Below are 21,612 nucleotides of genomic sequence, written 5' to 3' on the forward strand. Positions count from 1 at the left end.
ATTATTTCAGCAGCACCAAATGGGATTGCAGAAATAATGAATATTTCCAAAAAGAGGTTTCCATAATACTCATACTTCCTACTTCCATTCTGCCCCTGCATATATTGTTACACAAATAGCTTTTTATAAATATTTACATACACACACACACACACACACACACACACACACACACACACACACACACACACACACATATATATATATATATATATATATATATATATTATAAAATATTATAATATATATATATATATATATATATATATATATATATATATATATATATATATTATAAAATATTATAATATAAAATAATAATAATAAACAAAAAAATATATATATATAATTTTTCTTTATTATTTCTTTTAATATAAGCTTTGGCTGAATGGGAGTAGTCAGTCTTCCCCGCTGACAGCTTGCCATTGTTTCACTTTGCAACCCAATTTTAGCAGGTGTTATTAATAGAAGACATCAACAGATGTCAAGCTCTAAAAACTCATTCTGTAAAGCTCAGCTTGGTCTGAAATCCATTTAACAGAAGCATGCACCTCTCTCTTGTTCTCTCGCCACAGAATTTTAGATCTGGAGACGTGCCATAGAAAGACAAGTTTGTGGTCAGCAGTTTTTGTGAAAATTTGAAAGAGAGGGTATTCATTTTCATAAAACAATCCTCCCACGATTCCAGCTTCTAGAATGTATTGACAGATTTTCCTATATGCAGTACCCACATTTCCATAAAGACAATAGAATAATGCTTGCTTCCCATGCATTTTAATGGGTCTAGATATAAAGCTGTGAATGCGCTGCATTCCCAATTAGTTTTAACACTGTAAATCAGGCTACTATAAATTCCCTTGTTTACTGTAAAGCTTACATGAATATGTTAGTAATACTTAGCCTATGTAACTCTGTCATTTATTTATTTGCCAAACGACGATCATTTTCTTCAAATCTGCAGTTATGGAGGGTTTCGGGTAAGCGGATCCACAACAGCTTTGGCACTTACATTCTGTTGTTATGTATCGTCATCAGTGACCCGCGTTCTCATTGGTTTGCTGGTATATGAGGGATTTCTATGGGATCAATATCCCGCCAAATGTATTGCGGCCACGGATCAAAAAATAATGAGCGTGATTCAAAAATGTAAAAACACATGACCACAAACTGAAAAAAGTAATGCAAAATGATCCGAATAGTATGGAGCCCCTAAAGGGACGTGGTGGTGAAAAAGAAGGTGGTTTTTTTCCAAATCTTTTGCGTTCCCTTGCAAAATGTGTGACGTTCCCCAGTGGAATTTTGCGTTCCCTCGCAAAACTTTTGCGTTCCCTCACAAAGGTATTTGCGTTCCCACACAAAACCTGTTTGGAGTTCGGACAGACACGTCATGTTTAATGTCCCGCTGGCAGTGTTTCAGAGCTCCATACGTTAATGGAGCGTTTCATAGTGTTTGAACTTGGACTCAAATATAAAGAAATGCGGTCAGTGCAACATATTCACGTAGGCTATTCGAACTTCCCGGATCAATATTCTTGAGCTAAACGTTGTTAAAACACAAACGACTCCTATTTACAATCACAGTAACCTAGACAACGAGCTACAACCCAATTCTCCTCTGAAATTTGGCCGCAGCATTTTGAACCAATTGAAGATGAACGATCTGGGACTTGGAAATGCCGCAGTACAGAGAATTACAATAATCCGGTTATAAATGCATGAATAGCTGTCTCAAGTGATTTTTCGGGCACGAAATGTTTAATTTTAGCAAGAAGGCGGAGCTGAAAAAAAGCTCACACCTATTTGAAAGAGACAGATTCAAAAGAGGACACCTATTTATCTAAAGTTAATCGACCATCTAAAAGAACTCCAAGGTTCTGTACACATCTGGTATTAAAAACGATTACCTAGAGTGTTGTTATCGAACTCAAATTTGTCAGATGAGCCAAAAACTATAACCTCAGTCTTTGAATCGTTCAATGTTAAAAAAATTACTTACCAGCCAAAGCTTTAATTACCCCATCGAGACATTCTAATAAAGATTTAAATGCAGAAGGGTCATTTCTTTTTATCGGCAGATAGAACTGTGTATCGTCCGCGTAAAAATGGAAAGATAGCATGCCTTCTCAAAATCAAGCCTAAAGGAAGCAGGGAGAAAAGCGAGGGTTAAAGTCATCAATTTGCATTATTTCAACTTATTTTTTAAAAGAATACTTACATTTTTATTAAACTTACATTTATTTAAATGATATTCTGCTTATAATTTATTTATAATAAGCTACGAATATTTATTGTATTTGAAATTCTTAATAAAAAAACACTTCTGGCATACATTTAAATTGACACCTACCATGGTGTTTCTTAGTCATCTCATCTCTGATTTAGATTAGTGTGTCCTCAGCCGATGCGCAGTACCGTTTAAAGGTGAAGCATGTAGTTTCTGGGACAACTTAAACACAACTCAACAGCTTTTACGGGTGCTTGTGAAGTCATCAACAGATAAATGTAGGCTGCTTTCTATAAATGGTCAAAATATATATGGAAACTTTTAGCTATGTTGCTATGCGCACATTACTAACGCGGCCTTTAAATAATAAAAAAACAATATTGCGCCATTGACTTTAGACCAGGTTTCAGTTGGCGCAGTCTATTTCAGTTTCCTCAAAATAGCAACTCGCCAACAATGCTCCTGAACACACCTCGTTTTCAGACCAGCACGCCCATGGGCGCACAAATGGGTCCAAATGCATTTGCTATTTAAACAATGTGGCCGGTTGAAAATGATAACTGTGTCGGGCTGAAACTAGCAAAAAAACACTTGCGTCGCGCCTCACTTGCGTTTTTGACATAACGCTCCACCCAGCATACCCAGTTTAAAAAGTAACCCCTCGCCACTGAGATATACGGTATATATAATAAAATTAGACTATATAATATATATACAGTATATATAATTTTATTAGACTTTTTTAAAATGACATTTATTTGATAAAAAAATGCAGTAATAACCTTACTGTTGTGAAATATTATTACAATTTAGAATTTCTGGTTTCTTAAAAAAAAAGTTACTTATTTGATAATATATACATATATTTCATATATATTTACATAGCACGTTAAATTTTGTAGTGATTTTTTAGTTGACTGTGTATGAAGTAAAAGAGCAGTGTTTTTTTATTTTTTTTTGCTGCCCCATAAAATGATGCCAATGGAAAGGGACTTTAAGACCTCTACCAATCATGTTTTTTCTGCCTTACTCAGTGTGATTATGATTCCAAAAACTAGCTCTACAGAGTCTACAAAAGGTCCCCGTGCAGTCTGTAAGTGCCTACGGCAGATAGGGGGGAAGTTCAAGCAGCAAACAGCAAATGGGGTAAATAGAGTACATGTGATGCATTGATTTGACTGGGATTCGCAGCCATTGGCACTGAAGTAGACTGCAGTTTTCGGGAGCTGTCCGCAGTGCTGAAGTCTGTCAGCTGAAGAGCTCACCAGGTGTCTGCCTTCTCTTTTATCAGTCATATCAAATGGAAAAGCATGGCTATATTCTCTCTAGGTGCATTTGAGGCTACGTTCCAGTTTTACCTCAACTGAGCACCGTAGCAGCGATGCTTTATCAAATAGAACCTGCTGATTTATTTATTGTTTGTATGTATGTTGTGCATTTGCTTCCATTCAGAGCTTGACGTGATAAATAGATGGACAGAAAAGAGTTATGTTGCATCATAAATCATTCATAATCAGACCATCCCGTTCCAATCTTGATTTTATTTTTTTATTCTGGAAGCTCTGGATTTGTGGAGACATTTTTATGTCATTGACACTTTCCCTCCGTGGCCTCGGCCGCACATTTGTCTCTCAGTATAAAACGTCTTTGACCTTTGTGAAGGTGTCCGTCAGTTCCTTGCCATTCCACTCCTCAGATAATTACACGTCTCTAAAAGTGAGAGCGCATACCCACAAATTCACCTTGACGTTTCACCTCATTTTCCACCCCTCTCAGGCTGACGAAGAGTAGCACCTCTTCCTCTGCCAGGAACTTTTTTTCTTCCTTCCTTCCTTTTACTTCCTCCTGCATTGGTATTCACAGCATGACATGTACCTGCTCTTCCTCTCCGATAAAACAGAAACAGCCCCATGGTGCCACAGAGAGCTCGGCACATATGAGATAATTTGCTGTTTGATCAAAATAATTGCGCTGTCGGAATCGTCTGAGAGAGACACTTCATTGCTGTTCGACGGATAGCGGAGGAATATAGAAAACTCATGGAGCGGATTGAAACCCTAATGTACATAAGGGGAGGTAGAATGTGGGTGTACGGATAATGTTTCATGAAATAAGATAAATGAGGTGATTGTGGTTCATCCTGATGTGTTTGATTATATGTACTGGTGCTTCTAGGTTGCGTTTGAAGCGCAGTGAATTATCACTCAATTTCAGTTATTTATTTTATTTGGCCTTTCCATTATTGAAAGGAATAGTAGACAGACACAGGACTGGAAAAATCACCACAGCTTAATGTGTTGAAGAAATCTCTACGTCAACTTTTATTTATTTATTGAAAGAAGTCTGTTATGCTCACCAAGGCTGCATCTATCCATCCATCCATCAATATATCCATTCATCCCTCCCTCTATCCATCTATCTATCATGGTATTTCAGCCTATAGTTTCTATTTTTGTGACATACCGCTGCTCTGTGTCAACGTCTCTTCTCTCTTTAATATTTCCGCCAACATTTACTCTTTGGCTTAATGGCTTTTGTCTTTCCCTTTTTGCGCCCAACTGTTTGAGACTGAATTTGTGTGCTTGTGCGGGTCTGTGATTACAGCACCACACAGAATTACTTTGTGCGTACGTTTCAATCTATTTCAACAAACAACTCCACAAAAGTGTGCGGTATCACACATTCATATCATGCTGAGTTTCTTTATGAAATGCAGTCAAGCTGTAATAATGCTTAGGCTAATGTGTTCAGCTCTAAGCAGGGTAGGAAATGCAGACCACAAGATTTCATGTGCAGGACCTGATGACTGGTCACAAATGAAGAGCGATGAGTCAGAAAGTCTTCAATTTATAGTCATGGGCTGTCAGCAGTGGAATCAATGAAGGATTTGAAGATAACACATTCAAAGGAATGCGCTTTGTGAATCTCCGCACAAAGAAACGTCTGGTTTCATGAGTTTAATTTATTGAGCAGTATTACTGACTGGTGACATCACAGGCTTTAGGGACGTCTTTTGTGAACCTGCTTTGTGAGCAATCACTTTGATCAAAACTGAATTTTCTTTTTCATTTCTGATGCTTTCATTTAGTCAAAAAGGCTATATTGTATAGTTCTGTATATTTGTACTCGTTTTAGCATTTTTAATTTTCTGCTAAAGCCCACTTGTTTTAAGATTTTTTGCAGCAAAAACTATTTTAATTTAATTTTTCATGACTATTTTACTATTATATCATACCTGTAAGACGATTAGTCTATATTTAAATGATGGTTGTAATGATTGGCAAATCTTGTCATACCGGTTTAGTTTGTTAAAAATATAAAATAAAAAGGCAATAGTAAAATAGTAAAAGACAATAGTAAAAAGTAAATATTGTGGAAAATAAGTGTTAATTTCCTTGATGAAGCCGTTTTGGTCACCAATAAATATGCAGATGTAGACGCCGGATTTGAATCTCTGTGCTCAAGGATGTGATGTCCAAAAAAAAAAAAAAAAGTTGACTACAGTAGATATTCTCAAAACATTTGATCAATGTTTGCACAGTAAAGAAACATGATAGGACATCACAGAAAGTCACTTTTCCACCATATAAAAAGTTTCCTTTGAAATGGATTCAGATTCCCGAGTGTTTTCTTCCGGCTGAGTTGCATCAACATCAACCGTCTCCAGCAGAACTCCATCAGGAGCTGCTCTGACAGTCAGCTCCACGTCATGAGCTCAGAGGACCTGATGTGTGACACGCAAAGAACTAACCAGAATGAATGGGGCAGAGGGAACAATAAACTAATTTGTGTATCTGATCTCTTCCTTCCTCATCTGTCTTTTCCCTTGACCTTTATAGTTGTGACATTTTGACAGTTCAAAGGTAGAAGAAAGAGGAAATGCTGCAGGCAGAATCTGAGTCTTTTCTCTAGAGAGCTTGTGTCACGGAGCGCATGAGAACCTCTTGCAATGCGCTTTGCAGTGTATGCTACTCTCATTCTTTCTTTTCCAATTTGTTTTCTCATAATCAAGCCCTCCATGGCAAATGCTGAAAAAAAAAACGTCTCAGGTTACTACTGTAACCATAGTTCCCTGAGAAAGGGAACGAGACGATGCGTCACTTGACGCTTTGGGAACGCCCCCAGCGTGAATGCGTCTGAGCATCAATGTCAACTAGTCCAATGGAAAGAATGAGCGTCACGGGCGGGTGACGTCATGACCAGGAAGGGATAAAGGCTCACCCGGTGAAACGCGGCATTAGCTTCAAAAAGTCGAAGCAAGCCGATCACAGGGAAGCAGGAAGTATGGCAGGGTGACGCATCGTCTCGTTCCCTTTCTCAGGGAACTATGGTTACAGTAGTAACCTGAGACGTTCCCTTTCGAGGGAACTCGCGATGCGTCACTTGACGCTTTGGGAACGAGAATACCCAAAACGCCAGAATTCCAAGTACCTGAGTGTCAGTCTGTTGGAACTAAGCACTAAGCACCTGAGAACCTGGGGCAGCATCCAGGTCCAAACTGTAAAACCTGACGAACGTGAGCGGTGAGGACCAGCCTGCCGCATCACATACGTCTTGAAGAGAAACTCCAAATAATAAGGCTTTAGAGGCCGCCATACCCCTCGTAGAGTGAGCTCTGACCACCAAAGGACACGGCAGGTCAGAGTACTCGTATGCAAGTGAAATAGCCTCAACTATCCACTTACTAACCGTCTGTTTAGAAGCAGGAAGACCCTTCTTAGGTGATCCAAAGCAAATAAATAACTGGTCGGACTTCCTCATTGAAGATGTCCGATGAACATAAGTATCCAGTGCTCGCACTGGACACAAGAGGTTCAGCCTTTCCTGGTCCGCAGATGTAAAAGGAGGACAGAAACCTGCAGCACAATAGGCCTCGGAATAATGGTAGGCACCTTTGGAACATATCCATGTTTCGGGTAAGAATGCCTTGGCCATCCCCGGTGCACTCAAGGCAGGAGGGGACCGAAAGGGCCTGAAGGTCTGACTCTAATAGGGACGAAATAGCTAGCAGAAAATAGTCTTAAAAGAAAGGAACTTCTCTGAGACCAAATCTAAGGGCTCGAAGGGAGCCCCAGATAGGCCTTCTAGAACTATTGCAAGGTCCCAAGCCAGCACCCTAGTGCAAGTTGCAGGCCTCAGCCTCAAAGTGCCACGAAGGAAACGAGTGATCAGGGGGTCTCGACCCAAAAATGTACTACCCACCAGGGCGTGGAAAGCCGCAATGGCCGCCACGTATACCTTAAGCCTGGAAGGACATAGACCTGATACAAAGCGTTCTTGCAGAAACTCGAATACTGTGTTTACTGAACAGTTAACCGGATCTCACTGACGCTGGTAACACCAAGAAGTGAAAAACTCTCGAAATAGTGAATATAGTTTCCTCGTAGCGGGAGCTCTGGAGCTTAGAATGGTCTCAACAACCTCGGTTGAGAGACCACTCTCTATGAGTTGGGCCCCCTCAGAGGCCAAACCCACAGTTTCCAAATCCCCTGCCGGGGGTGCAATATTGCATCCCCTGCCTGAGACGGAAGGTCTATCCTGATCGGGACCTCCAAGGGAGGTCCGTCGAGGAGAAAAATTAGGTCCGCAAACCAAATTCAGCTCGGCCAGGGTGGTGCTACTAAATAGGCTTATTCCATCCTGGCGGAATCACTCCAGAACTCCTGGGAGCAGAGCAACAGGGGGAAATGCGTACAGACGTAGCCTCAGCCACGTCTGCACCATAGCAACCAGCCCCGTGGGGACTGGTTGAGTGAGGGATAACCAGAGTGGACAGTGCGTCGTACTTTTGCTGAGACGAGAACAAATCCACTTCTGCCTGGCCATAAAACTCCCATATTTGCTCCACCGCCTCGGGGTGGAGTCCCCTGGCCTCAGCCCCTGCCTCGACAGGGTGTCTGCTCCAATATTCTGCCCCCCCTGGAATATACACTGCCCTCAGACAGCGTAATTTCCTGAGGGACCAAAATAATAGGCCACCAACGTGTTGTCTGTGGGTCAAGAACCAGAGTTTCCTCCATATAACCAAGGCGCGGGGATACTGCCGCGTGATCTTGATCGTACGGAGTGGGTTTCCCCTCAGGGAGAACCCTCTGGTCCTGAGCCACCACTGTAAAGGTCTCACGTACAGCAGGTCAAAGGGTATCACATTGAACGCTGCTGCCCTGAGGCCTAACAGTCACTGTTTCAGAACAACACATGATGGCCCCTCAGGTCTGGGAGGAGATGTCTCAACACATTGAAGACGACCATCATCTCTAGGCAATTCATGTGCCAAGCGAGATGATGACTCCTCCCAAGCCCTGAGCTGAGCGGCCTTCCAATACCGCTCCCCAGCCGGTGAGGGAAGCATCTGTCGAGATAGCAACTCGATGGCAAAGAGCTCCCAACACCGAACCCTGGGTTAAGAACCAGTGTTTCCTCCATATAACCAAGGCATGAAGGCACGGCCGCGTGATCTTGATCATACGAAGTGGGTTTCCCCTCGGGGAGAACCCTCTGGTCCTGCGCCACCACTGCAAAGGTCTCATGTACAGCAGGCCAAAAGGTATCCCGTTGGACGCTACTGCCACAAGACCCAACAGTCTCTCGAACTGTTTTACAGTGCGTGACTGGCCTAGCTTTAGCTCTATGGTGGCTGTCAGGATAGCAGCTACACGAACGGGCAATAGATTGGCCCGCATCGTCACTGAATCCCATACCACACCAAGGAAAGTGGTTCTCTGTACTGGAGAAAGAACACTCTTCTTGGCATTGAGCCTCAACCCCAACATCTGCATATGAGCGAGAACGACACCTCGGTGCCGAACCGCTAACTGTTCTGATTCCGCTAGAATCAGCCAGTCATCTATGCAATTCAGAATGCGTATACACTGCAGCCTGGCAGGGCCAGAGCTGCGTCTATACACTTCGTGAACGTGCGGGGTGATAGAGCTAGACCGAAAGGAAGTGCCTGATACTGGTGTTCTTTGCCCCAAAGAAAACCTCAGGAACCTCCTGTGCTGAGGGAGGATGGAGATATGGAAGTATACGTCTTTTAGATCTATCGTGACAAACCAGTCCTCGGATCTGATTTGAGTTACGATCTGTTTGAGTGTCAGCATCTTGGACTTGAGTTCCAGCACCAAACACTCCAACAGACGAAGATCTAGTATGTGACGCTGCTCTCCATCCTTTTTTGGAACAATGAGATAACGACTGTAAAGACCCGACGCAATGTCGGGTGAGTACACCTGCTCTATAGCTTTCTTTGCTAACAGGGCCTTTACCCCTTGCTCCATTACCCATAGAGATATATTTGGCAGGAGCTTCCACGCTGCCAGAAAATCTACCAAGGGAACCAGCCCCTCGAGGCTGGCCTCTGGTGTAATAAAGACAGACAGCCCTCAGAGGGCGCGAGTCCGACGCAACGTCGAGTTGACGCTGCGCCAGAAGCTCGCTGGAGAACGCTGCGCCCCGAAGCACCAAGGGTGGCGGGGTTGGCAGAACGGTCCCCTGAGGGCACAGAGATGGAAAGGGCACCGTATAATGAGGTGTACACCATTCCACCCCGGTTGGGGCTGCCCTCACCGGTCTGACGCCGTGGCGCCAGACCTTTTCTTTTGAGCCGCAGCCTTCTCAGCATGAAGAACGGTCCTCGGATCCGGCTTCTGCTTTGAAGGCTTTGGCTGCTGTGTTGTGTATGAGAAACTAGCCGGCTGGAGCTGCTCAAGCCCAGCAGCCCCAGTGGGTTGGACATAGCGAGGGAGAGATTATCTTGTATCTTTCTCCATGATTCCCATCAAATTGAGCCAGAGGTGTCTCTCAGTGACCACATTTATTTGGCTGCCATCCCTGAGAGATAAATCTGAGGCCCGACGGAGTTCTCAAACCCCATCGGGCCAAACTCCCTCACTTCTGTCCAAATACCACAGCAGGTCAGCCTGATATGCTTGCAGCACTGCTATAGTGTGCAAGCAGGCTCGTGCTAGACCCACTGCCATATATGCTTTTCCCACTAGAAAAAAATAGTTTTCTTTAATGGTTTAGTGAGAGAAGCCGACGCCTTCAGGGACGATACTGAACCGGGAGACATAGCTCGCAAGTGTCTGTACTACCCGGGGTATTGTCCCATAGCCATACTCTCTTAACCCCCACATATCTGAATATACATGAATGTGGGGCTAAAAAATGATTAAGGCTTTTTCCATGATCTAGACAGCTCGCTGTGCAGATCGGGAAAAATGGAAGGCCCCGTGATGGAGGTGGAAAAATAGAGGGAAGGAAACTCGTTCAATTTATTTTAAGGACGAGTGCCCCCTTATTTCTGCTGGCCATTAAATATTTAATTTATCTACAGCCTTAGTAAACACCTCCACCAGCTTATTATTATATATATATATTTTATATACATTCTTTATATATATACACTTTATTTCATATATAATATATAAACTAACATATATATATATATATATATAGGCTATATATAATTCTCATACGCTGGGGAAGAGATGGCAAATCCACTTCCCCCATGATTGTGTACACTTTCAATGCCCAGCACATCTACCTCCTCGGAGGTAGAGCACTGAAGCATTGATTTCTCTCCCCGGGCGGAAGAGACCGCAGCGCGGGCTTCCGAGACCGGAGAGAGAGCACTGGATCACTCGTGGAAAGGGAGGAGATAAGATCCGCGGACCCGTCTCCAACCCCGTAACGAGATCCTATTCGCGATCCACAGGAATGCATTCTCCGCGCTGCCTCGGCAGACGCGTGTCCTGCACCCCGAGGATCGCGAGCCTGGCCACTTTCCTCGAAAAGTGACAGGCGGGAGTGGAGCATGCGAAGCGAAAGCTTCTCACAATGTTGCAATCAGCCCCCTCGGAGGCTGATACCGCATGCTCCACTCCCAAACAAACTACACAAAGCTCGTGTGTGTCCCCACCCGTTAAATAACGCGGGCAGGGAGAAGCACAGAGTTTGTAAAGTTGTTTCGCCATAACTCTTCCCAATAATATCGAACAGACAACAATAAATAGACAGAGACAGAGTAACACAGATCGCTTGCTGAGACGCATTAGCTAATGCCGCGTTTCACCGGGTGAGCCTTTATCCCTTCCTGGTCATGACGTCACCCGCCCGTGACGCTCATTCTTTCCATTGGACTAGTTGACATTGATGCTCAGACGCATTCACGCTGGGGGCGTTCCCAAAGCGTCAAGTGACGCATCGCGAGTTCCCTCGAAAGGGAACTATTCATTTGTGAACATCTGGAGTGGAGTTTTGACATCCATTATCCAACTTAGTTATTCAATTATATTTAATCTTGCGGTAACACTTTAGAATACTGTTCCTTCAATAATGAATAACTACACAGGAACAAATGAGTAACTCAATAGTAACTACTTTTAACTAACAAGAAACTCTGATTAACTGACTATAATAGAGCTCAGTTGAATGAGGTTCACTATTAGCTAATCAGTAACTACTTTTTTCATACTCACAGAGGAATACTAAGAACTACAGGTTCATAATTAATGTGGATAATGCATAATATATAGTTAATTTGTGAAGATCATGGTAACCCACTAATAATGACTGGAGTATTACCAAATTATTTGATTTGAATTTCTAATTACTTGGAATAGTATTCTATGCTTTTCATATTCTATGTAACTACAGCCAGTAATTTAATCTGAGACCTTTTTTTCTGGTATAAAAAAGTATTTTTGGGTGAATAAATAAACATTGCAGTTAGAGTGACAGCACCAAACTTATGAAGTTCATAGGACAACCAATTTTTGTGCCGAAGTCGAAAATTAGTGAATTGCTCAGTTAAAAACTGCTTTTCATAACTAAGAAAATGAAATGTTACGTTTTACACAGGCGTTTAAGTCCACTTTTGTATGCCATTCCCTCGCCAACTTCCCTCCGTCTCGTTCACTCGGATGTATGTCATTGCTTGCGTTGCACGAGTGCCACTACTACTGGTCTACTACTGGTCATTTAAACCCTTGCAATGGGTTTAAATGGAACACACTAAGCCCTTGATCACTTTAACTAATCTAGTTTTCCCTCCATTGTTTGAATGGTGTAAGCTGTGTGGGTAAATTAAGTGCGAGCACTGCGAGTTACTGTTGTGATCCTGATTCATTGACTCTCAGAAAAAAAGCTGTCACCCTTTCAAAAGATACACCTTTACCCAAAGACTGCAAAATAGTACCTCAAAGGTATTGGAACCTTTTTAAAGAAGGGTACCGTCCCAGACAGCTTTTTGTACCTTTTTTTCTGAGAGTGCTATGGGTCTGCCTGAAGTGTATATGAGTAGACTCACTATCTAAAATCGAGGGCTCAAGGTTCAAGTCCAAATACACTTCCCCCATCCACTCGACCAAATTTCGTAGAGAGTTTTTTAGTGGTGTTAAATGAAAACTTCTTGAAAGTTTGAATCCTCTGTTTGTTTGACAGTTAACTTTCCTAAAGAGCGTGCGTCATGACACTAGTCAAGTCAAGTCACATTTATTTATATAGCGCTTTATACAGTACAGATTGTCTCATATAGAAGCTTTTCAGGGATAAACAGGAAAATAATGATTCAATGATGCAAACAGAGTTCAATTCTGCTGTAAAACAGCTCTGATAAGAAAATAGTGTCATTGTTCAGTTGAAGTGTTGAGATATTAGTTTCATATCACGACTGACATTTGTAAAAAGCATGAGGACTTTAAACATTTTTTTTAATTGGTAAGTGTGTTTCTGTGAATCTGTTCAACTGTTCAATTCATTGAATCAAATAAAAACTCAGATTCTACGATTCGTTTGCGTCTTCACGGAAGTCAAGTCATCAGCGACTTTCTATTGTTACTATACTTTCTATAAATATTTTATTTTTTATTGTCACCCAACCCTAATTTTAGCATAAAATAAAATAATTAATAGGGTAAATAGAATAATAGGGTAAACAGCAGGCATCACAATGTTTAAAACACAAGATCAGCCAGCATTACGTTTTCATCAACCTCAGGTGCATACTTCTGAATATATTCTATTTTAGCATTTATTTCATATCTGAAGAACCAGCATGTCAGCCTTACAGGTAACATACTAGTAATGTTTGCTTGTTCCTGGAGTTATTCTTCACCAGATTTGATCAAACAGTGGCTTCAGGCATGAAAAAATTCAACCAGCCTGCACTGTTTGCGCTTTCGCTTTTATCACCTCAAACCAGACGAAGACACAAGCTTCCAGGAATCCTGATTGACAAATGTATACATGATAAAATAGATAGAGCACATGCTCTTCCCTGGAGAGATCTCCATCCCTACCTCCTTCTCCTTCTCTCACAGTTCTCAGTAAATACATCAGCGCTGTTTATTTCCACTGTGTTCATAGCCAAAAAAAGTGTACAGTGGAAAAAAAATGGCTGATCTGTGCTACCCATAACCATGGCAACCGAGAATCTCTGAACCAGAGATTCAACTAGTCAGAAAGTGGTGGATGGGGAGGGAAAGCTCAGGAGACTCTTTTTTTTTTCCAGGTTTTTTTTTTAATTTTTTTTATACAGCTTTTATTTTATACTAAAATTACTAATAGATGGGAGAAGATATAGTAAGAGTATAGAGTATAACATTAATGTCGATACAAAAGCTCAGGTCATTTGATGTACACACAGAGTCTGACTTTTGAGAGAGTCAGCATCATTGAAACAATTGAGATATTAAAAAGGTTTAATTTATGACTTTGCTCTCCTTCGGGAGAGTGACATATCAGGATCTTATTAAAACGCCTCTGATCGTCGTGTTTGCTAATCATAAACTCTTCGCCCCCGTCACGTCTGCATTGCCAGGCTTGAGGATGTCAGCTCTTGAGTGGATCATTTCGTAGGCTATATGGTCAAAGCTGTTAAGTTAACAGTCATGAACTCTTATGAACATTTCATGAACCTGTCTCTGATATATTATGCATGCAGATGAGTATTGGTTACCGACCTGGCATACTTCATGCTGCTTAATGGGCAATCTTTATAATAGTGGTCATTTTTTAATGGCTCTTTATAGGTGTGTAAATGCTGACTGTGCCTGTGAAATTGCATATCAGCTGATTCATTTGCAGATAAATTGAGGCCATGATATTCATTTTCACTTTCCAGCTCAGCATAAACGCATTCATGCTTTTTTTAAGTGTCCCTGTGACAATTAAAGGGATAGGTAAAAATCACACTACTATCATACATGCTAACACTGGTGATTTATACAATGAAAAGTATTATAAAAATAGTCCATAGGATTTTCCAAGTCTGAAGTTATTGAAATTTAAGTATTTTTTTAATACATTTCTTGACTTTTTAGTAATTTTACTCTGCAAGGATGCATTAAATTGATCAGAAGTGACAGTTGTTTATGTTGTTACAAAAAAAATCTATTTCAAATTTATTATGTACTATTTGACTTTCTATTCATCAAAAAATCCCAAAAAATGTATCAGAGCTTCCATAAAAATATTAAGCAGCACAACTGTTCTCAACATTGATAAATAATAATAATAAATGTTTCTTGAGCAGCAAATCATCATATTAGAATGATTTCTGAAGTATCATGTGACTGGAGTAATGATGCTGAAAATACAGCTTCGATCACAGGAATACATTTAAAAAATAAATAAAAATAAAAAATTATTTCAAATTGCAATAATATTTCTTGCAGACCCCAAAGGTTTGAACAGTAGTGCACTTGTTTGAGCAAATTTAATGAATTCAAATTTTTGGTTTTCCTTTAGTTTAAATCAGCCAATTCAGGGTCCGTTTACACAACACCGTTTTCAACTAAAAATGTTTTAACTAAACCATTTGTGCAGTTCATTTTCACAACAATGGCATTTTGGGGACATGAAAACAAACTTTTTCAAAACGGGTTTCAAAGGCCAAATGAAAATGATACCATTATTTTTTTCCGGTACAAAAACGCGAATTTGTGAAAACGGTGACGTCATGCGCATGCGTATTACATGTCCAGTCTAAAGGCGCGTAGTGTTTCTTTACATAGCGACATCGCCAACTACTGGCCTGGCATGAATAATACAGCATCTTAAGTCATTTTCATGGATCCATGTGAACAGGGATAATTTTGTATAGACATCATTGTCGTCTATTCGCGGAAAACGCGAAGGAATGTAAACGTACCCTAAGCCTGCACTGTTTCCAGTTGGAACTGCAATCCTGTTCCTCATTTTTGTTTATTCGACATTAGATCTCAAATCTGATTACAGTGAACCTAAACACAGGTCTGAGGACTGCGAGGTAGTTTCTCTGAAATCGGAAAGCAGGAAGCGCTGTGCTTAACTTTATCCAGAGAAGGGATGCCGGCAGTTTGAAGTGAGGGATTTGTTGGGGTTCTTCTGAAGCTGAAGTCTTGTGGTGGATATAGTTTAGGAATTACCCCCACCATAGAGAAAACAATATAAATATGACATACAAGAACATAAAAATGAGGTTGAATTAAAGAAATATATATTTTGAAATCTGTATATTGTTGATGAATTGTCATGATGTCCTCAAATGTTTCACAAGCTTTAAGAAAGAAAATCAAGTCCATGCAAAGTTAAACGTTCAAAATTTATCTCAGCTTATCAGATCGGGTTATGCTTGTTATGATATCAGCAGTCACTTTCGTTGAGTCTGGAATCTGCAGACAGTGTGTAGACTTTAAATGACATACTGCATGGTTGCGAATACATGTTTTTGAGCCAATGCATGATTTGCATGCCATTTGAATGTTTTCACCGTGCCAAATGCTACTTTGAAGTGCCTGGGTGTGTTGTCACGGCAACTGCTTTTGTGTACAGACAAGCTAGCTGCGCATTATTATATTAGTGGTTTATGACACTAATCTAATAATATGACGCGTTCATTCTAGCATGTGTTTCTGAGGAAATGATTTTGATTACAACATTGTAAAAAACTGAAAGGTAAAAGTATACCCGAATGGCTAAAATTGCAAGTGCCTGTTTTCACTGTTATTTATTTATATGAAAGACAAAAATAGTTTTCCTTGTTTAAAAAAAGTGAATGCCAAAATTGATGTGCCTTGCGTTTTCTTTTCAGAAAAGTGCAGATAACTGAACAAAGACTTTTTGTTACATTTAACATTAAAGAAAGAGTTTAAGGGCAAATTTAATTGCATGCGTCTCATTTGTCGTTTAAGTAGGGACTTTTTTTTTTTTTTTTTTTTTGTGGCTGTTAAGCTATTTTGCATCTTTACATGCTCAAAAAAGTTGCATTTTCAAATCACCCCCACTATTGGGTCAGTCATTTGTATTTTTTCCGTAATCATCTGTATTTTATCCTTACATCTCACTAGGACAGCACTTTATGTGGCCATTAATTCAGCATTTACCAAACGTGCGCTAAAATTATACAGTATCTCAAGTCCACCTCCCAGTAATGAGGCCTTTATATGAGCTTTGTAAAAAGTATGATCATTTAAGCAAAGCTCATAAAACTCAAATGTTGACTCATAAATGCCTTGACCATAATGTTTAATTACCTTTCTCTGTCCCACTTAATTTTTGCTTTGAGTGCCAAATCAGCGGATTCTAGATTGAGCTGTTCTTATATCGACTTCCACTCCTAGCTATTTTTCAACGAGAAATGGAACCAACAAACTAACACTTCCCATTGCCATTGTGTTTAAACCTTTTTCAAGAGTTTACAATTCCACCCAATGTAGATGGTGACATAGGGAATTGATGAGTACATTTTTGGAAGAAATTAAGACTTTTATATAGCAAGGATGCCAATAAATCAATCAAAAGTTGACAGTGAAGACATTTATATAATTTATATTTATGTTATAAAAGATTTTTGTTTCAAATAAATGCAGTCCGTTTGAACTTTCTATTCATCATGAAATCCTGGAAAAAAAAAAATATTCACAAAGATATTAAGCAGATGTTTTCAATATTGATAATAAGAAATGTTTCTTGAGCAGCGAATCATCATATTAGAATGATTTCTGAAGGATCGTGTGACACTGAAGACTGCAGCTTTGCCATTACAGGATTAAATTACTATTAAAATGTATTTAATAGAAAAAAGTTATTTTAAATTGCAATAATATTTCACATTTCAAAAAAAATCGTAATAATTTGTAACTTGACCTGTAGTTTATATATAAAATAATGTTCAATAATCGTGATCATTTTGTGTTCAGCAGATCAGTACTTAAATGTAAAGATTTGGGTTTTCATTTGAGCACATAGTTCAAGCAATATTGACCCTAATACTGGCACTTATAGCAAATCAATGGTTGTTTCATTGAAATATGAATAGTTCTTTTAGTTGAGTGTTTTGAGCTATAGCGACTCTCGCTAATCTAGACACTGAAATTCAATGCAAATTAACAGAGATTAACTGTTCACTGTGAGTAGTTCCTGTTTGGCCTGAGAGGGAGTGCTTTCTTTTACCATAAGTGTCTAATCTATGATTTTGTGCCTCTATTTACCTCTTGTCACACAATGGATGCAAATTACTCCTAGGATCTGAGCATGCAATTAAACACCTCACTTCAGAGTGTGACGAAGCTCTGTGATTAAAGGAGAGGCTGTGGAACGGGCAGGCCTTGTCTAGCAACACACTAACACCTTTGCACTGGTTATAACTTATTAAAAGTGAAGATGTTGAATGATATGTTTCACAGCTTAGTGATAACAAAAAAACAGAACTACAGTGTTCATTTGAGAACATTATTATTTAATGTTTTGGTAAACGCTATCATTAGTCTTGTTGTCAAAGTTAGACACAAAAAATGTACACAACCTCTGGTGTTAGACAAAACAACGGTCTTCAACCCAACATGCAGTGCACACACTAGCAAGAAGGAAATATCCCATTTGTTTTTAAAGTAAAAGCTGTGCCACCGTGGATATTCTTTACTTATTCAGGAGATTGAATTTAGTCATTAAAAGCAAATTAGTTTTCGTGATTCTGTACTTGATTCTGTGTAATGTAGGAATAAAAAAACCTTTAGTTTCTCATTGATATGCTGTTACACTTCACTGAGTCTTCTTTAAAACAGAAATAAATCTATGCAAGTCTTATTAGAGCAGTGAGACTGCCTATTGGTTGAACGATTGTTGTGGGACATTTTTAATTGCAAATTGGAAATCAAATTAAGTTGGATCAAAACAGACTGGGCTAAATTCGTGATCATTTCTAAATCGATGTGCAGTGTATTTCATCTTGATCTTTTTATATTTAAAATAAATTAAGTGGTCACATAAAGTACAATTTTTAACTAATGTGACCTAAATTCAAACCAAGTATATACGTATATTTTGTCAGGGTTTCAAAGAGGGATTTTTTTGACTAACTCTCAAACTTTCCAGTTTTTGTTTTTAGTCATTTTTATGTTTTTGAAATGCCCTCAGCATAAAACTTTTAAAGCAAAACTGTTATTGGTGTGCCTCAGGGTTCAGCTTTGAGGCCAGATGTGTTTTCAGCTGAGACTTCAGAGAAACACTTTTGTTCTGTTCACTCTTCATACTAATTAGTTTTAAGGAAGCAGACAGATGCTGCATACATTCCTGTCTTAACACATTTAGTCAGGCATTAAAATAGGAACTTGTTCTATTGCTTTTGGTGAATAACTGCTTATTTGCGCCATTGTTGTATAGCAGATAGTAGGAGTTTGCGTGTCTTCTCACAATATGGTCCTTTTAAAGTATTAGTATATTTGTTGGAGGTTTCCTTTAATCATATGCATTTTTAACGTGGATAACTGTCTTTTATGCTATTTTAATTGATTTAACATGCTGTGCATTTCTGTGCTCTATAATTGTTGCTGCTGTCTTCTTTACTGTCAGTCGTTGCACACATTAGGATGTTATAAAAGGCTGAGAAAACTGACTGATGGACGTTTTCATAAATGAAACGCCTGTCTCTTTTTTCCAGCGATGAGACACTGTTTATCGCTTCCTCCACTGCCTCTCGTCATGCTGTTTCGGTCCGTTAGAGAGAGAGAGTACAGCTCTAACACATCCATGCAAACCACTCCTCAAATAATGGCTGCAAAAATAATGTGCGGTTGTCATGACGCCCATCAGCTGTTCAGTTCAGAAATGAAAACAGTAGACAGGAGACTGTCAGTCAAATCAAAGCAGCAGGACAATTACATAGCTAGCTCTTTTAAAGTAGTGGATCTGAGCTGGTTTTGTTTCAGGACTTTGATAATTTTGGTTTATACCTTTTCTTGAATTCTAATGGTTTCATGCTCTAGGAAGCCAGTAATTGACCATACAAAACATATTCATAAATACAAATTCAAGTGAACCCATTTTATTATGTATTATTTTATTTTATTTTTATTTTTCATGTAATGCATCCTGTTCATGTTAGGATCTGTCTATTTTTTCTGGCTTGAAATTATACATTTGTGGCATCATTTTAAGTTTAATAAAAATGACTTACTTTAAGCTGACAAAAATTAGGGGATGTTTTATTTTGAAATAAATCAACTTATGTTGCTATTCTAAACATTATTATGGTTAGTCCCATTTTATTATTTAAATTTTGGTGTTATTTTCTTCCTTTGCTGTCTTTAATAAACAATCCGAACAAGTTTTTGTTAAGAACCTAATATCTAAGGGTTCTGAGGCACGACATGAGTTAATTCCTACATGCCATAAGAATTTCCAACAAGTTAGAGTTGTCGACTCTGGATTTGGTCAAATAAGCCACAAGAAGCAGGGGTTTATTTTCCACATTGTGCATCGCTGCTCTCTGAAGAATGTGCCTGAAGTCTTCCCATGTGCCCGAGACAAGTCTTGAAATCTTCAATTTCATGCTTGCTTAATCCTTGGAACACAATTATTGATTGCTGTTTATAATTGCCTAATGATGATTGTTATGACCGGAAGAGGGCCTCAAGGATTTTGTTGTTGACACATCTGCTTTTTTAAAGTCTTTGTAACTTTTTTTTCTTCTTTTTTTCCCTTAAAATTAATGAAATTTAAAGGGACAGTTCACCCAAAAATTTAAATTTGCTGTTAATTTACCCTCAAGCCATCCACGATGTAGGTGTCTTTTTCTCTTCGCTAGAAATATAAAGAAGATTTTTAGCCGAAACCATATTCCTTGGTAAATCATAATGCAAGTCAATGGCTACCATAACATATTCTGGCAAAACAAAATTAATACCCGTGGCTCCTGACGATTCATTGAAGTCGTATGAAGTGAAATGATCGGTCTGTGCAAGAAACTGAACACTATTTACAACATTATTTGAAATGTAAAAGCGACGTGCATGCCATTTTTATTACTCAACATGCAAGTAATAAACCTCAACAAGGTATTTTAATGAAGAGATAAATTGTCAAATGTGTCTCTCTAACAGAGTTCATTGTAAAGCATTTTCTATTATGCAGGGTCATATTCATTTGCACAATCTTTGGTTTAAGAACAACCAAAGCAACGTTCATCCGCAAAATGCATGCAGTTTTGTTTTTTAATCGCTAGAGGGACAAAAGTTACATATGTACCTTTTTAAGCAATTTGTTGTCACAACTGGTTCATTTGCATTTGTCTAAGTCAGTCTGACCTCAAACTGACACTAAAACCTCTAGTATAAAAAGCACCATTTTCTTGTTACTTATGAGTCTAATCTAATCCTTGTCTTTTTCCCTTCTGTTTCTTTCTCTTCTCCTTATTTTGAACCGTCCCTTCTGCTCCAGCTGGTTGGGGGTGAGTTTGACCTGGAGATGAACTTCATCATCCAGGATGCAGAGGCCATCATCTGCATGTTGGAGCTGCTGGAACACTGTGAAGTCACGTGCCAGGCGGAAATCTGGAGCATGTTCACCGCCATACTGCGCAAGAGTGTCCGAAACCTGCAGACCAGCACTGAGGTTGGCCTCATTCAAAGGCTATTGCTCAAAATGAGTTCTGTGGATGACATGATCGCAGGTGAGTGGCCTCGACCTGACCCCAGAGAGTTCAAGCTGACCTCTTGCAAAACCCATTTCTTTCTATTTTCCCGAAGTTCTATAAATGGTTCATGACATGCAACAATACAGTCAGAAACGTCACGTACTTGGTTTCGAGAAGGTGGATTTGAAATGGAAATGACTTAAATGTCAGTTTGTTCCTCGAAAGAGAAACAATTTCTATACATTTTACATTGCATCTTAAATGGAGCTTGTTGTTTATGTAGCCTATCTTAAAAGGTCTAAGATAACACTCTTAAATCTGCTTTGAACAGCACATGCAGAATATGAGCAATGTCTTGTAGATTTCTATTTTTTAGACGCTCGAGAGCGGTGCGAATCGCTGTGAAAGAAATGTGGATTAAACTGCAATCTTCTCAGCAGTGGAATTCATCATTGGCAGTAGAGAAACCGAGAGAAAAATCTCATTAGTT

At 39.5% G+C, this 21,612-nt stretch overlaps 1 protein-coding gene across 12 annotated transcripts in view; it reads left to right on the forward strand.

The window, feature by feature from the left end:
* nbeab (neurobeachin b) overlaps window positions 1–21,612 on the forward strand; it is a 334,783-nt gene that overhangs the window by 53,337 nt on the left and 259,834 nt on the right. For all 12 annotated transcript variants that reach the window (XM_056271937.1, XM_056271943.1, XM_056271940.1 and 9 more), the window contains exon 2: window positions 20,927–21,158. In XM_056271937.1, coding sequence (XP_056127912.1) covers window positions 20,927–21,158 — 232 coding nt within the window. The remainder of the gene's footprint in view (window positions 1–20,926; window positions 21,159–21,612) is intronic.

This window comes from Rhinichthys klamathensis, unplaced genomic scaffold (assembly GCF_029890125.1).
Source record: "Rhinichthys klamathensis goyatoka isolate OS25496 unplaced genomic scaffold, OSU_Roscu_1.1 h1tg000329l_1, whole genome shotgun sequence".
Lineage (NCBI taxonomy): Eukaryota > Metazoa > Chordata > Actinopteri > Cypriniformes > Leuciscidae > Rhinichthys > Rhinichthys klamathensis.